General features: G+C 38.5%; 1 protein-coding gene across 1 annotated transcript in view; it reads left to right on the forward strand.

Annotated features, from left to right (window-relative positions):
- The window catches only part of CCDC60 (coiled-coil domain containing 60), a 66,164-nt gene that overhangs the window by 35,339 nt on the left and 12,258 nt on the right, over positions 1 to 18,567 (forward strand). The window contains 5 exon segments of the mRNA XM_013944820.2: positions 8,323 to 8,502; positions 10,605 to 10,730; positions 12,397 to 12,501; positions 14,632 to 14,722; positions 16,700 to 16,934. Of these exon segments, the coding sequence (XP_013800274.2) occupies positions 8,323 to 8,502; positions 10,605 to 10,730; positions 12,397 to 12,501; positions 14,632 to 14,722; positions 16,700 to 16,934 (737 nt within the window).

An 18,567-nucleotide genomic window follows, 5' to 3' on the forward strand; every position in this document is an offset into this window, starting at 1 on the left:
CCTCTTCCTTGTATGAACCGCTGATTCATATTCTGTTCGTTTCCATCCCAGTTGCTCTCTTGCACAAGGCTGAGGATATGCACTGAGGCGCACAGCGATAGAGAAGTTGTGTTGGAGGACTACTGGTCTGGTGAATATGTAGGGTTTGAATACCTGACTGCGTGCATGGGCTTGGATTTGTTTCGCCTCACATGAGACATTTACATGAGCTTCCTGAGTTAGAAACTCAGTCACTGTAGATGATTTCTGTCATTGGATAGAAATAGATACCTTGGAGGGTGATTCTGATCCTGTGTGAAGTTAATGTTGTCCTTCAACTTGGGAGGAAGATTCATTTTATGTTGTGGAGGAAATGGAATGGATTTAGACTGAGTAGTTACTTTTCACAGAATGGAGCCACTTTTTGAAAAGTGGAAGTACTTTCTAGATGTAGTCTAACAAAGCTGACTGACCTGCACCAGAAAGGAAGCAGAGGTGATGTGTGTACTTTGCCAGCCGACCCTTGCCCTCTTCTGACAAAGAAAACTGAAGAGGAAAAATTATGTTTATTTGATTACAATTGTGTCTATTTTCCTTTAACTGAACAGACTGAAGCACTTTTATTATCACAAATTGCAAGTGCCTTCTAGGTCATCCAACTCTACCAATAAGCTAGCTTGGAGTTAGGACTTGTAGTGCCAGGAAGAAGTGGAAGAAAACTGACCTTACCTATGTCAGCATAAAAAAGGCAAAGGAGAACTGCATGTGCAGAACATTCAGTGACGGTCCTCTAAGCATATGTGCCATGTAAAGACAGCAAGTTGTTGTCATCCTCAGTCAGTGATGTCTAGGAGTTCACAGCTTTGAGCTACATGCTCAGAGAGAAAGAATCCATGCCATTTTATGAGCCACGCTAGCCTTCATGTGCAAAAAAGGCACGCTAAACCTCTGCAGATGTATTGTGTTTCCTATAGTTTGAAGAAAATGGCCCCTGTGCATCTGTTTCACCATGCTATGCTAGGTGAATAAAACTAAATGTCAAACTGCTGGCAGTTTAAACAGTATTCCACTGGCAGCTTTTTATGTTTTAAATTAGAAACTGGGTGTTTGTTTAAAATGGTTCAAGTTTCATGAAGGCAGATCTCTAAAAGTCAGTCTGCCCTCAGAAAGCCCAGGCTCTACTAATGCACACTTGATGCTCGAAGCAACAGTTGCACTGACTGTTACACTGGTGGCTAAGTAGCTGTCTCTGGATACTTTTTAATACCTAACTGCTTACATTTTCTGATTAAAATGGTAGCTACTAATTTAAATAGCAGGAAATGTGCTGTATTTGGGAGTTTTGGTTATGCTGACCTTGCCTATGCTGACCTGTGAATCTATAACAATTTTATTCTAATATATCCAGACAAAAAACACCTTAGTGTTTGGGGATACTGATGAGCTGGCGTTCCTTAATGCATAGAGTTTACTGGAAGACTTAATGGAGTGCGTAAGAGGGGGTAAGCGAGGCCATGTAGAGTTAAGAAGCAAGTAAGAGAGGAAGTACTAACTGGAAAGGTGGAACATTTATCTGCTGATACTAGTTTCCATTGTGTTTAATACTTCGTAATGTCAGTTGCTTGGAAACCAGTATTCCGTGCCCTTTTGCTGCTTGGCAGAAATCACTGTAATTGGCATGTTTCTAGCACTGTCATTGCTGGCAGTTTGCAGCATTTTTTTTCCAGAAGCAAAAATTTGATTTTACATGAATGATGGCTCACATTAATTAGACAGCACTCATGGGCAAAGACATCCATTTAAGTGTATGGATGTATGAATGATTATCTCTCTGTCATCAATCACTGAAAAACCTGCTATTCCTATCAACATTTCAGCCTTTCCAGGCTGTTCATTTTAGTCTCAACCTCCTTTCTTTTTGTGGAAGAATGTGTTTGTTTATGTTTGAAATTTTGTAAGTGGAAATAGTTCATTGCTTATTAGTTTGTGCTATCTGTCTAAATATGACAGTCTTATCCCATGCACTATGACTCAAAATGACACATCGTCACTGAATGTTAGAACAATTCTAAGCCTTAAAATGGGTTTCCATTATTTAGTAAAATGTCACTGCTCTGTAAATACCTTTATTGCGGTAAGGCAAAACACTAGATCATGAGATATAGCTTCTGCTTTCACATGAAAATCTTGAACCAGCAGTATTTCCGGGTACAGCTTCAGTGACCTCAATGGAGCTCCACTTAGCAAGCAGTGAGTTTGCCTTTTTATGGGCAACATGAACATAAAGTTTTTATTTTACATTCTTACAGCAAGAAAATGGAGAGCCCAGAAATCTCCAGGTGATTTATTCTTCTGAATTTAAGTAATAGTTTCCTCAAAGCTTTGGGGAGAAGAATTTAAAGCAAAGCCTTGGAATTTTGCAGATTTATTTTTCTGCCCTTCCTCGGTACAAACCTATTCTCTCTGTGCAGCCCTGGAAGAACTTCCCCATCTCACCTCTGGTTGTGTAGTTCTCCAGAGCTCCAGAGCTGTAGACCAAGAGCTGAAAACCTGCATGTGCCGACCCTCAACTTTTACACCACCAAAGGAAATTTCTACATGAAGATCTAATAGGAATAGGAGTAAGTGAGAGGTACAGCATGGCAGAATGGGAGAGGGGCTCCTATATGCTTCCAAGAATGGTGGTTGCATATTCTTGTCTTCCAGGACTTCTTAAAAGTGGAACTGCTGCCCTCCATTTTTCCTAGCTTGAGAACAATTTTCCAACTAGTTCTTTGATATGGTTTTTTTTTGACATCCAGGTAGTCAAATATGTGTGTTTCTCAACATTATAGGACCTCTCTCCATTTTCAAAGGAGAGATTCTGCCTCATTTCACAATGGAAGCAGCATCTTCTATATTTTAATGTCTTTGTAGTTAATTGAAAACCAATCTGAAATGTCTTTAAATACATGGTAATACATTAATACCTTCACCTAGAGACATCTTTTATAATGGTTTGGGGTATTTTTTTGACCACTGAAGATCTTTATTTCTTTCTATGCTCCCTTCTGCAAGCATACCGTAAATTTGCTCATGTTTTATTTATAACTTTTCTTGTTTCATGATTTATTTCAAGGTCAGATTTACCCATGATAAAATGTATTTTTGCTGTTATGCAGATCCTGGGTTGGTTGTGGGGGGTTTTTTTGTTTGTTTGTTTTTTGTTTTTCTGTACCCACTTATGGGTACAGAATATTGTACTCAGCTGCAGGAGAATAAAATGGGAATCTACATCTGAAATAATGAGGATATTCCAGACTGTATTTCTTTCTTCAACTACACAAGCCAGATGTTGATTTGGTATGGTACCTCTTTAGTTCCTTGCTGGAATAGTTACTGGTTCAATATGGCAAATGACAACATGTACCTGAGTTTCTGTGGGTTAGTAACTACATTTAACAGATCTTGGTGTAATAATCCTGTAGTCTTTAGTGAACTTAAGAAGATAAAATTTATGAATATTTACGCATAAATTATTTGGTTCTTACTCTGTAATTACTCAGCCATTAAATAGCAATAGTAACCAGTGTATTCCTGATTCTCCGTTGCCTAATGTGTGTACTTGTTCACTTCTCTGTAACTTGGCTATAAATACTACCAAACCAGATTTTTAATTCGTTTATATTAGTATCTACATATTAACTGTAAATAGTTGCAAGCTTTTTCTGCCCATAAGCTAAGCTTCCAGGACATGACCCAAATGCCATGCAGAGCTTAATAACAGGACTTGCTAGCTCAGGCTTACCTCCATGGCTTTTGGTAATTTTACGGTGTAAGTAGTGTAAGCATCCTGTAATAACTCACTGAGTTTATTTTAAGTGAACAATACACTAATTCTCATTTACAGTAAAATCGTCTTACCTTACTCAACATCCAAAAGATGTGAAGCAGTCTTAATATAAATTCAGCTATTAAAATGCAGCAACTGCTCAAATGAAGTCTGATGTATATTATTTTACATCCACACCCTATAGTATTTTGGGGGACAGGAATGGTAAGACGTGTACGCTTCCAAATGAAACAGCAGTGAGGACAGTAACATTTAATTATCTGAAATCTGATGAGAATGCAGGCGTTAACACTTGTGCTCCTACAGAAGTTGCCCTAGGATCCTTAATGACTTCAGGTTGTCAAAACTTCCATTTCATTATACATTCAAGAAGACAGCCCCTCCGGTACCACAGTGGCCACTAAAACCAGGCAAGGGCACAGATATCATGTTTAATTCAAAGGAAGGGAGCTTCCTGCTTTTACCTCTTCCTTCAGTTGGTATTTCTTTGAATTCTTCAGGATTCAAATACTCATCAGCCTCACTTGAGAGTTGTGATGGGATCGCAGCCCATGATGGTATGGCTGCAGGTAATTTAGTGTTCGTTTAGAAGACTTACCCTGTTTTTTAATCCATGCTTTTGGTCTGAAATATTCAGAATGTTTAATATAGTTTAGCTGTGTTTATTATAGTTTCAAAATTATTGCCTTCTGCACTTTCTGTTTTGTGTAGAGATGCCTTGTTGTTATATTACTTTCTCGGCTACAGAAACTATTACTCAACATGATTCCTTTAAGTGGCAGTGTGCAGAAAATTGCACTTGGCTTTCACCTGACAAGCCTTAGCTCATATTCAGTTTGACACAAGTGCAACAAGTTTGGCAGTGCCCGACTAGCGTTCACCTTGCAACGCCACCAGCAGAGTCTGGCATTGGGCCCAAGGAGAACCTTTTACTGGTTTAGTAGGAGGTGCTGCCAGTACGGATTGAAATGCTTTTTGGAAATTATAAGAAATGGCATTAAGAAAGCCTGTGCTCTTAATGGCTTTCAGAGCAATGCCACAATGGTTTAATTTGTATTTACATTTAGCTATAAGCCTCTGGAAAAGACTAAATTCTTACAATATAGTGCCTGGAGCAGGGGATGTTCTGTCATTAGCTTTATTGATCTAAAGCCTGTATCCATTAAGACAAGAAAATAGTATGACCATTTTAGGAGACAGTGTCTAACAATTCCCATGATCAGAGAAATGCTATGTATGCAGTTAAATTGTTTGATAGATAAATAGTTATTTTCCTTACAGCTCACAATTTTTGCTCACTGTGATCCTAAGACAAAATTAAGCCTTAGAAAGACAGAGAATCAACCTGGTATAAATAAACTGCAACTTCATTGCACCTCAGGGAATGGGACTGGGGTCGATTAGCAGAGAGAGTTAATGAGACTGCAGCATCCCCCATAACACCACCTGCTGCACTGAATACGGTTGCTAGATAGAGGAGCAGCCACACGGCTGCGTAGCCTTCTGCCCACCTGCCTAGTAACTCTGCTCAGCCTTAGAGAGCTGAGCAGGACTTTTGGCATCACAGGTACAGGAGCGTGTATCTTATTCTTTTGGTAAACCACCTGTCATGGAGGTTTTTTGCGTACTAAGTAGATGTGAAGTTGTTAATAACTGTGTAAAATTTCATCTTCTGGGACAAATACATATATAGTGTGATTTCTTTCAATTTAGTGAAGATGATACAATGGATTTAAGTAAGATATATTTAAATAGAATCTAAGAAAAACAGTGAATATCTAGCTTGTCCTGAGCCTGATGGCAAAGCTTCTGGAGCTGTTGCTGTAGCTTCTTAATGTTAGTCTAGGACCAAATTTATGATTAAGATGAATTAATGATTTTCTTTTATTTTTGTGAGTCATTCCTTACCTAAAGAAAGGCACCAGGAATCCCTAATCTTTGGTAAAAGCTCAGTTCACCAGTACTTTAATGGCTCTGTGTTACAATTAGCTGTTGACCCATGGTCCCTAAAAGATTTAAAGAGTAATTTAATAAGTATGCAGTTGTATCAAGCACTATAAAGTATATGTTTGCAATCAATTTGCTGTATGCGTAGTACACTACTGGATCACTGTTCTGTACATGTTGCTGGCCCTTGTCTATAATAATACATTCCTGTAGAGAAAACTGAAGTATTCCATTGCACATTATTAGTGCTCAGGAAACTCTTAATTTCCATGCTGACAGAGGTATTAACTTACAAAAATAAGACACATCCTTTTGTCTGAAAGGCAGTTGAAAATCTGTGTTGTGACTACAGTTGACTGAAGCTCAATTACTTTAATAAATGTATTCCAAATTTCATCTCGATTGCATTTCCATTTTAATGAATGATTCTCACCTACTTGTCAATTTGGCAGCCCAGCTAAGTTTATTAAGTTATTGAGTTATTATATATATTAAGTTATTGTATAAATGGGGTATTCAGAAGCCAGAATTTAAATGCAGAAATATTTGATATCCTATTGCAGCAATATACTGTAAATCTGTAGTATAGAAAAGTATGTTGATCACCTGTATATTTCAAGTTTGGATCTATTTTACTATTTTTCCCACAATAAGAGTCCATAAACCTTCAGGGTCAGTCATAAATGTCTCAGAAATAATTCTATGGAATTATGAAAGGATTTTTTGTTTAAATGAGGTAGTTATTGCAGCTTTTTATATGCTGCATTTCTACTAATTTGATTTTATTTCTTTGTCAGTACTTGGAGATTATAGAGCTACTTTTTGCAATACTTGGGACTTCAAGGAAATCATAAACTGAAAATGTTTATTCACAATGTTCATAGCTGTTCCTGTTGGTATATGAAAATGATCACTGATTGCCATACACATATTAAAGCCTTCCATATTAGATAAACCTTACAAAATCATACTGATTGTACTTTGCCACTTCTATGCATCCTTCTCCAATAATATTGATTATGAGTTTGTATAAAAAGCTGTCTAGTTTATAATTAACTTTGTCTTTGATTCATGTAATAACCTTGTTGTCCACTATTTGTGGCATTGTAATACACAGCTACAGCAGTGCTTCAATCTTTAAGAACAGATACTTACACCAGTGCATGCAGTAAGCAGGAAAAGCAATATGAAGGGGGAAAAAATCTTTCACATACAAATATCCTGATGTTTGGCAGAAATGAGAGAGAGAAAACTACTGAAAAGCACATAAAATAAGAGTTGGAGGTTGTTAAACGTTTTCCAGTGTTCCAAGAGAATTCTGTTATGCAAAATATTAGGTTCTTATAAAAAATTGAGACAGGCTGGCACAACTCTAAAATCCTTGTGTTTTTCTAAAGTATGCAGCATTTCTTAATAGGGACATGACTTTCTCATAGTAGCTTTCTAATTTTTTTCCCCTAAGTTAGTAAAGAAAGGTCCAGCAGAGAGGTTATCATTATCTGAAGAAGATAAGAAGATAAAGGTGGAATGACTTGTGTTTGTAATTGCTGACCACACACACAAAAAAACCCACCAACAAAACAAGACAAAAAAAAAACAGCCCTAAAATCATTAAACTGTGCAAGTGGTTTGTTATAAAGGGAAACGAGGAGGAAGTAAACTGTTCCTCTTGAGAACTAGTGAATTCAGTGCCTGAAATCTGCACCCCATATGACCTTCAGGTGCTTTAATATATCTCTGATAAGAAAAGGGGGTTATTACTTCTCACTAACAAGGAATAAAACCCAGCTTTCAAGCAGATTGCGTCTGAAAGAATCAATACAGCCCGATGACACTTAATCCAGAAGTCAGCAACACATTAACTTAAAGGGATGTGTCTTAGCCCAGATAGGATGCTTGTCTGACTTGGATCAGCTGCTATTTTCTAGCTAACATTTTAATCAAAAGCGCAGAGTATGCCATATCCATTTCACTGCCCTAGCTCACCTTTCCTTTTTTGCCTCTGCTGTCATCCTACTGGGAGTGCATTATGGTTTCTTCTTTATTTCCTCCTCTTACAGTAATACCCTGCCTGTTGTCTTCAGCTCACTTACAGGCTTCATTGACAGCTTCCCTGTTACTGACAGTGTGGCCTTCTGACAGCAAGTGGAATTTAGCACCTAACAGGTAGCTTCAGGGCAGTGCCTGTCAGCCTGTGACAACTGAGTTAAAACAGTGGGGGGCCCAGTGGTCAACTGGCTGCTATAAATTAGAATTAACCAGGGAATTTCTACATCAAGTAGTGGACAAAGCAATGCTGAGTTCAACGTATTTAATAGTTAATCAGTGCTGCGCAGAGAAAGCTAACGGAAAGATCTACTAGTTCATACTGGGGAATCGTTGTCCTTTGTTATCACACTGCAGAAGAAAATACTAATTTTATGGATATTGTAGAAACCTGTTGAACTCTCGAGTAAAGGAGAATGTGAAACCTGTTAAAATTTAGGGTGTTGGGCAGCAGAGAAATTAATCAGTTTGATAATGTGTCTGTAGTACACTGACCATCTTGTGATGATTTTTGGCAGGCGTCATATCACTGCTGTGAAGCAAGGTAGAGGATATTTTCATATACTTCACCAAGAATCACTGGAGAGGAAGAATGCATGGAGAGCAGCACAACAGGCTCAGGACATGAGATGGAGAACTACATGCCAGCCACCCAGATACTCATCTGATGAGGAGGAGTCTGAGAAAGAGATAAACATGTAAGCCAACTCAGAGGGATTTTGCTAGTCCAAGGGCAGTGGTTTAAAAAAGTGGCAGTTTCCAGTTGCTGTCATAGCTTAGTATTGAGACAGAATGTTACTTCTTGTATGAACTAGGAAGAGAAAATGGTGGTAAGCGAGCAGATGTAACCTCAGCAAGCATGGAACAAAAATGCTTGAGATACTGTTAAAAAGGAGGGCATTTGAAAGGCAGAACGTTAGTGAACAGAGGGAGGATTTCATAGGAGCAATCTTTGTTTTCAGGTTAAATGCAATTTTGGAAGTATTTGAGACTTAAAGATTTAAGCTCCTTGAAGGCAGGGAATCAAGAGAAATCCTCATGTTATTTGGCAGCCAGTGCAGTGAAGGGGTGTGATGTACCTTATTGCTGAGGAGTTACCATGTCATGTCCTGTAACAGGGTTGGTCGTGTCTGTGTCATACTGGGCCTGCACTTGACTCTCAACACCTTGGACAGGCATGCATCAGTGTCCTAGTGCAGAGTAACTCCACACTCAAGTGTGGCCTGAACAGATAGATCACTGGAGGAAACAGTGCACCGCTTGGGCTGTGAAGTTGAACCTGCCCTTTTCCCTGTGCGGATGCAAAGGAGCACGTCAGCGCTCCAGTCCAGAGGCTTGCAGCCACTAAGCAATTTAGGGAACTGCTTTCTATCACTTCTCAATTCTTCCCAGCAGCAATCTCTTAAGTGCTGGTAGGCACATCTGGATAAGGTCAGAGATGTTATCCTAAAACACTCACTGACACTTAAGAAGCTCCCAGACTGACTGTTAACAGTATAGATAGGCTTAGGACAGTGTGCCTCAAAATCAGTTCAAAATGTGAACGTCAGTGAGTATGCAGTCAATGAATTTGAGATTAAAAGCATTATTGTGTAACTCTATAGATATAGAGGGTGAAGCTTTAGTTCTCAGTCATACTGTTTTGGTCCAGCCAGAAGTTAAGGCAGATGTGCTTTGTGGAAGCTAGGCCTGAGTCCACAAAGGTAAGAAAGAATGATGGAACGTGTTTTTGTTTCTGTGTTGTGTTGTTGGGACTGCTGTTATGTGCCTGTTTAGTTCAACCAGTTTAGACTGTGCAACGACTGTGAACTTCTCTTCTGTTAGTCAGCACAGCCTCCATCTTGCTGTAATTCGGTCTCTTTCTCATGTTTGGACTGTGAACAGCCAAGAGGTTTTATTTGCTGGCCAGCTGTAGTGTTTGAAGTTTTAGGTGGTAGGTACGTACATCCTCTATGTACTATTGTCATATGAAGCCTGCAATATCTCACTGTGTTTATTAAGCTTGAACCTCCATTGTCTAACACCAGGTGCAAGTAGTTATTTACATTTGTGAAAAACAGTTATAAATATTTCCTTTTCTCACTTGGTAGCATTTTACAAACACTTTGCACAGGTGTAAATGGCCAAACAAAGCATGTAGCGGTGAGGAAACAGTGCCCACAGCCTATGAAGAGCTCAATTTTCTGTTACATGGATTTGGACAACACATGAAACTCTTTTTCATCTGGGTGTCAACTTAGTCTTTATTGTTTTCTGTGCACATAATACATTAGCCATGAAAAATTGAACAGAATTTGAGAGGTAAACTTTGAAACTTTGGCCTTCTGTAATAGAGATACAATGCACCTATTTTTCTACTTCATGGCCCTAGTGATAACATGTATGTTATCCCATTTATGCCATTGGCATCATACCAACAGAAAGTTAGTGTAATGGAGTGTTAAATATCTCAATATCTTTTCTCAGACAAACCAGTCACCTTATCATGTCTGCCTCAAAATTGGATGTCACATAAATCCTTAATTAATAAGGACTATAAATATGTAAATATAAATAATATCATATTTATAGTTTACCAATATAACAAATAATTGTAAGTAATTAAATATAAGTGTGTAATTTATAATATTAAGTGCTAGCAAATTCAGTACTTCATAATTTAGGAATGCACCTAAGTATTTTTTTAATGGTAAGGAGGAGAGGAGGATTGTGGTGATGTGAATACAGTAACCAATTGTATTAGCTCTGTCTTCATTTCATGTACTCTTTTCCTAACTTCTATCTTTGTCCTTCCCCACAGTTGCTCTCTGACAGAAGGCCACTGCCTGCGGAAGTCAGGGAAAAATAAAAAAAGAAAGACGACTTTACGGTCTTTCACACCTGTTTATACCAGTGTCTTGATTCCAAACCCTGCTGGAGCAAAAAGGTATGGTTGAAGGCAAATTATGTCCTATCCTTCTTAGTAGGACACAAGCAGAATTCACAGCAAGAGACGCATAATACATACACCAAGAGCCTCTGTTCACCTGAAGAACATGATTCATTAGAAGTATATGGTGAAATAGTCTGTTTTTACTAATAGCAGTGGTTAAATTGTAACTTTAAATGATTGAATTTTTATGACTGAGTTAAAATCCAGTGTACGTACACACACACACACACACACACACACACACACACACACAATTTGCCCCAAAGTCCTTGATCCACCAAATATCGATTCATTTACATAAAATTTGCTTATGTGGTACAGCTTTCAAGATTAAGCTCATTTTAAGGAAATGTTTTTTGCTGTCAAAGTCAAAATATAGTTTGTCTAGTTTAAAGAAAAGTACGCCTAAGAGAGAGACAGTAAGTGTATCATGTATACTTCTGTATATTATTGTATTAGAATCACTAATACACAGTATCTATTCTGTTTAAGTTCATTAAACCTGTTGCTCACCGAAAGTGTCTATGTATTTATATCTGCATATGGATTAAGCTAAAATACAAACGATAATCTTAGTTCAGAATAAGATGGCTCTGGCATTTTAAACTCACACCCTACTTTTTCCTAAACACAAAGCCTTTGGAAGCTACCTTAGAATCCAAATCCATAAGAATCCAAACCTTTTGGTGTCGAATGCTGGAATCCCTCATAGGTACTGAAAGCACTGAGGACTTCACCAAAATAAGTCCACAGAAAAGTTTCACATCCAAAAATATTCCTTCAGGATTCAGAGTCGTATGTTAACATTACAGAAACCTTGAGAGGTGTCTAGAATTCGCCAGACAGTGAAAAATTTCATCTGCCTTTTACCAACAAGAACTTAAGGATTAGCTTTTGCTATGAGATGTACCTTTTTCAGTCAATGAGGTTTTTCTCAGTTGAGCCCCATGTCTCCCCCGTGGTCCTCAGTCCTCAAAGCAGTCCCACTGTCATAAAAGCCAAATCCTCCTTGACCACACCGGCTGTGCAATGAGGTATTGACCTGCAGGTTGGTCTGCTGCCCCTCCAAGTCTTTCTTCTTCATCTGCAGATGCTGCCATCACAAAACAGGAGAAAAGAATTTTGCCTTTCCCCATGAAAAGACAGTGTTATCCTATGTAACCTCCTTGTATATTTTCAAACTTATGTCTAAGATTATCATTAACAGTCATTTATTTCCTGTTTGTCAGCAATACCCTCTGCTTGTATGTTCTAATGAAAGCAATTGAGCTCAGCACCTGCAGGGGCTCAGTTATTGTTCTGAAACTACTCCCTCCCCTTCCCTGCGGTCTGCAGGGGCAGTGGTGGGTACAGCAGCAGCGAGAAGAGCAGCTAGCTCAGGGCTGGGTTGTACACGTGTGGTACCAGATCTGCAACTCCTTCTCACCTGGACCTGGCAGTGGGAGTAGTTTTGGCGTTGTGCAGGCTGTTGCAGGTACAGGAAAATTTGACTGGCAGGTTGTATGGGTATTTGTGCTATGAATAGCCATTTTTCATCTCTTACGTTGATAGGGTGGCACACCAGATTGAAAGCCCTAGCTGGCTCTGGCCAAAGATTCCAGTTTGACTATGTTTCCCTGAATTTGTAGTAAAACATGTTTGTTTATCCTCTTCCTTGCAGTGAGCATCTTTTTCGACAGCTGTGTGCCATACACTGGCTTTTGGAAGCTTTGACTCTCGAATCCAGCGGTTCTATGCATTCCATATTAACCTGCTGGAATCCAACGTATGTTTGCGATGCAGGATAGTCTTTGAAGGATTGAAGGGTTTGGGGTCTTTTTGTTCTTGATACATTGTTGGTTCTCTTCTTCAGGTAGCAGCTGTTTGAGTGAAATGTTATTAATTTTGAGCCATGCAGCATGAACAAGTTGCGCATTGACTTTGCCCCCGTGCAGTCAGCAGGGAGTTGTACACTCAAATCAGTAGCACAGCATGGCCCTCAGTTATTACAAGTTGCAGAACTAGCAGAAAATACTGAGCTTTCCCAGCCAGATTTATTTGTGGGTTTTTTTTTCTCCTTTGATTAATAATTATGCACATTAAATACATGTAGTAATATACATATATTTCTGCAGCCTTTCTTAGAGGGCTATCCCAGGGAAATAAACATGAATTTCAGATACATTATAATCACAGAACAAAGCCAACTATTAAGTGATATGTACTAGTCTATCAATTATGTATGACAGTGATGGGTACTTTGTAAAGAATGCACTGCTTCTGAACTTTTATACTGTTAGAAGTAAATATTAATTTCTGAACATTTTTAGTCAATAAATATAACAAAGTTGACATAGAAAGTATTTAAATTATTCATGTTTGGTAAAACACTGAACAGTTTATTCTCTGATTTGCAGGGTAAAGCTCTTCAAAGCTGTTCTGTTTTCTCCTTATATTCTCAGTCATTTCATTAACAAAGACAAACTGTGCCTAGGTACAACAGAGGCGGCATAGTACTCCTGTACAGAATTAGCCTGGTAAACTGGCAAGTAGAATCAGTCCAGGATATACTGTGGATGAGATTTTCACTCCTTTACATATTAGGACCAAGCAATAGAGTGGGATAAGAGAAACAATTTTCCAGCAAGTCTCCAGATATTGACTGACAACAGAGGAGTATAAATGCATAGGACTCTGGATTCAGTTCCAGATTCTAAAGTAGAGCAGTCTCATGTGGTATACTTCCTTCTGGTCTCTGCTGCTGTCTGTAACCACCACTTGTCTGTCTCTCTCTCTGTCTCTCTCCTTGCCCACTGTGCTCTGGTTCTTCATTTACCTCTGCTACAGTCTACCACCCCATCTCTTGTGTATTCTCTCTTCACCCCCTGATTACCACACTTAAATTCAGAGATGAATTCATACATGCACATACACGATGCACTTTTGTTTCTGTTCACCTCCCATCTCCTTCACCACATTCAAACCAAACTGTTTTCATCTCCTTCTCACTTCCCGGATACCATCAGATACTGAGAATATAGAAGATAACAGTCTCAGCTCTCAGTTTTGATGTCTGTGCTTGAAGATGCAATTACCAGGAGCAGTTTGGTCCCTGAAACCTCTGTTTACAGCATGCTTATTGCAGACAGAATTTCCAGCAAATTTGGCTGCTATTCTAACATATCTCTGTTGAATATGTCCATGCTGATGGCTTTTTATCTGGTTGAATCTGGGAGAAATTTTGTACAGCAGCAAAAGGAGCATCTTAAACCCTAGGATATCCTCCTCGCAAATCATGCAGTCTTTTTGTACAGCACTAAAGCATTTAAGTACTGAGAGAGTATTTTCTAATATTCTTAAAAATATTAACTATTTGAAATTAAATTGAAATTTACCTGAAAGAGAGAAAAACAATCATAAATAACAGAAAAACAGCTTGATGCAGATGTCAAAGGTGGAAAATTTAGCTCCAGTGTTAAGGCTTGGTAAGGGTGTAAGCAAATGCAAAAAAGTCTTAGAATATAAAGCACAAAGCATTCTCAAGGTCTGCTACTGCTATCAGTTTCACTTCTGAGAAATTAAACCTGCTGTCATTTCTATCCATGAAGTGTTGCTACATTGGACAAAATTCTTCAGTACTTGCACAGAGGAAGTTGAGAGCATAATCTGGCCTAATGCATGCATTATAGTTTGTAGTATAAATGACTGTGCTTTCTTAATACTTTTCTTCACCTGTGACTAGACTTACTCATGGCTTATATTGCTTGCATTACCTTTCCTTTTCTTATAAGTGAAGATATATGTCACAGCAGAGATCAGCCACCATTTATCCTCTGTTTATTGCGTTTCTTAAAAGAACTTGTAATAAAAGCAAGACTCTGGAAATGGAAAACTAATTAAGCTGTTTTCCACTTAGGGACCCTGGTGGCACTAAAAAAACGTTAGAAGAAATTGAAGAGGAAAAGTTAACAACATACATGTGGGAGCTCTTTATTACAGACACAAAGGTAACTTCATTACTAATATCTTCCTTGGGACCTAATCCAACTTTTCAAGCATTTGTTTTTCTTTGTTTTGTTGCATAATGGAACTTTGATACAACATTATATGCTCTGGATCTTGTGACCACAGAATACTTGTCTGTCTATGTTTTGAAGAAAAACAGTTTGATAGGTTTGATGGGAAGAGGAATATGTAGCTATTCAGACCATGGAAGGTGTGGCTTGGCCTTAGTGATAAGTACTGATGTGGAAAGAATTAAATATTCTGCTAAAATGTATCTAGCCTCTTGTTTGCATTTTCTCCCCTTTTTTTTTTAATGAGTTGGGGACCTGACTGTGTTGACCCAGTATCATGAAGCGGTGCTTATTCTAGTAGGCCTTTTTGAGTCCAATGAGGATTTTAGACTAGGATCCTAGTTTGTCTTTGAGGCCTCTTCCTGATAAGTTCTAGTGATGGCTTGTTTGGTTGCCTTTTAATACAGAGTTTAAAACTAAATTGGGAAATGAAATTCAGATGTTGAGGCCTTAAAGCAGGATTCACTTGCCATATGCAAAGCAAAGCCAAGGAAAGGAGAAAATGAACAATTCAGATGAAAATCTTAAAATAAAAACTACGCCATTAGCTGAGAGGAAGTTCAACTGATGAAGAGAACATCGAACTAAACTGTAGACAACTATCTGTAATGCTTTGATAACTGTTCTACTGTGATAGTCCATCTTTCTGAAACCACAGCAAGTGTTTTCTTTTGTTTTTTGGGCTTTTTTTTTGAAACTGCTGAAGTGACTGGATGAAAATGAAGGGGGAATGAGTGATGTTTAGGAGTATAACTAGGAGAGCTAGGTAAAGGAATATCAATGGGTTCCAATATTGCTCACTGTAGCACATCTACGTTTTGATCTTCAGCAGTTTGCCTAAGCTTTTAGTTCCTTGCTTTGCCCCCTAAAAGGCTAAATTAACCAAGTTTTGTGAAGTGCTTTCAAATCCCCGAGTGAGGCACTCTTTTTGAAATATGAGCTGTTGTTACTTGCAGGCTATTTGCTCTTGTTATTCGTCAAGCACCTGCAGCTTGTACTCTCTTGACATAATAATTAAAATGATTTAATAGAAGCTTATGATTTCTGTTGGGGAATAAGCAGCAAGAGTTGTCAAACTTCTGAAAGACAAAGAGGGTGTTTTTATGCAAATATTCTTCCTACTGATAGTAAACAGAGAAGGAAAGTCGGTGAGTCACATAAATAACAGAGTTGTTTCTAAATAGGAGGCTTTCCCATATTTCCATGTAGTCTTACCAGTTCTCTAAAGTCAGGTCCAAATAAACATGAGCAGAGGAATCCAAAGTGCATGTCAATCTTGTTGTATCTTTTAGCATTCACATTGTTGTGGCTTTTATTTTTCTTCCTGCTTGAATTGATGACAGTTTCCTTTCTGTTGTCATTTACTTTAATATTACTTGAACGCTGCTTTTCATATTTGATTTGAAACTTCCAGTAGAAACATTGGGTTCCTCCAGGGGCAGTTGCTTTATGATACATACTGTTTTGATTATCAACCCTGCAGAATTCAGTCTGCTGAAGTTTTACATTCCTGACACAGGAAATTCATTTGCCATGTTATTGGGGGGGGGGGGGGGGGAGTGCAGAGCCCTGATCATTTATCAAACTGCTCTGACCTTTTCATCCTTGGACATGAGAAAGCTGCTTTATTACCAGCCCTCTGTAGCTGCAGTGTTATGTGTTTACAGATTAGCTTAATCTGTTGGCATTAATGCTACAGCAGAGGAGTATTCAAGAAAGATCACAAAATGAAGGAGGTTCTATCCAAGTAATCAGCTAGGTTGTTAAAGTCACTGAAGAAAAATCTGTGAGGTTACAGGAAGGCCAGAAGGGCCTTATATTGGAATTAGTTATGGAAATATGATTCTATGCTGTCAAATTTGCTATAGAAATCCCCTCCTTTATTTTCATTCTTTCTTCTGTGCACAGAAATTCACCCAGAAAGCACGACACAGTCCACTTAGCAGGAAGATAAACAAGACAATATCTACTCTAGGCATCTCTCAGCTTAGTAGTCAGTCATCTCCCCATACTCAAACTCCTCGTGGCAGCACACTTTCCCTTGTCTTCTGCTCTGAAGACAACGTCAACATGAATATAGCTTCATCTGATATTACGAGTGAGTCAGCACAAACTAAAGAAGAAGAAGAAGCTCTTTGCCCCTGTAAGTTGCTTTTCTTGGCTGCCAATAACAAACAGATTTGCTTTCAGTGCTACTAGGAAGAACCGACTTCAAAGACACTGCTGGATGTAGGAGTGTATTCCTCCTCAAGCTTACAGAACTTTGTACAAGTCTCTCTGTGCCATCCTTCCTGTTAGCAAATTGATTTAAAGACAATATAATCCCATGTGAATATCAAGTAAGAGTTCTAATTAATATTCAGATATAGCGTTGTATGATCAGAATGTTTTCCACATAAGTAATGCCCGACAGGAGATGAAAAAAGTCAAGCTATTCTCTTGCATAACCAACTGATCCAGTGAATTTTGACAAGGACAGCAGAAATACATACCTGTTTAATTTTGGAGTTTGTTACTGTGTTTTCCTCCTACCCATCCATTGGTGATTACCTGCCCATGACAGAGCTGACAGGAGAGTTTATCTGACAGCTCTGTAATGCATTTCAGTACAAAGCCAGATAATCATAATTCTTTTCCCTTCCTCTTGAGTCAAGCTGGAACAGATAAGCACATTAGCATTTAGTACTGCCAAATTTTCTTTTAAATTGATATTTATATTATCATTATTAGGCTGACGTCATGCTCTGCTAGTCTTTAAATTACCACTCAGGAAGGAGGTCTTGGAGTTATTTGGGGTAGTTCTGTGAATGCTCAGTAATCAAAAAGGCAAAAAGAACCTAAGAATGATAAGGAAGGAAATGGGAAACAAAGCAGAAAACACTGTTATACAAAGTACAAACATATGGTATGTGCTTCCTGTATTGTGGTCCTTCGAATTCAAACAGGTTGTATTAGAAGTAGAAACGGCCAAGAAAAAAGTGACAAGGACAGCCAGAGATAGAGAATAGCTTCCATATGAGGAATTATTAAATAGACCAGGGCTTTTCAGTGTGGAAAAGAAATGGCTGAACATAGAGTAATGACAGAGCTCTGTAACATCATGAAATACATGGAGAAAGTGATTAGAGAATGGTTATTCACTGGTTCCTGTGAATAGGGGAGGCTAAATTAAATAATCTGGCAGAAATTTTAAGACAACAGGAAGTTTTCATTCATTGCATGAGTAAACTTAGGAACTCATTGCTACAAGATATTGCTGAAACTATATACAAGTTCAGAGACAATTAAATGAAGAGAAGAAAAAACAATTAATTGCTCTTAAATGTAAAGGAATGGACATGTTCTCTGGGTCTGGAAGTCCTTTAGGTTTAGACTGCCAAAAGCTGGGTGGATGTAATCAGGGGACGTTTTGTACTGATGCCGTACACTACCTACATATCTGCTGCTATCCATGGTATCGGCCTAGCTGGATAGCCTTCCCGTGAGACGAATGGGAGCAGTGGAGAGTTTAAAGCTGTGCTTTCAGGCAGTTTGTTTACAGATGTAGGTAAACATTCAGTTTGTGTGAGAGATGAGACTTGAAAATAATCTCAAGAGCTGTAACAGCTGGGAACCTCAGTTTGCTGTGGGGCATAAAGAAATATTCTGTGGTGTATGTGATGCCTGGGAAGGATGTTCTGTGCACCCTTTAGGACAACATCAGTTACATGATTGCCTGTGATTTCTGGGGGCTCTCCTGGGCTACCAGCCTGGTCCCTCCAAGTGTTATGTTCCTA

The sequence above is a fragment of the Apteryx mantelli genome, chromosome 17, assembly GCF_036417845.1.
Source record: "Apteryx mantelli isolate bAptMan1 chromosome 17, bAptMan1.hap1, whole genome shotgun sequence".
Classification (NCBI taxonomy): Eukaryota; Metazoa; Chordata; class Aves; order Apterygiformes; family Apterygidae; genus Apteryx; species Apteryx mantelli.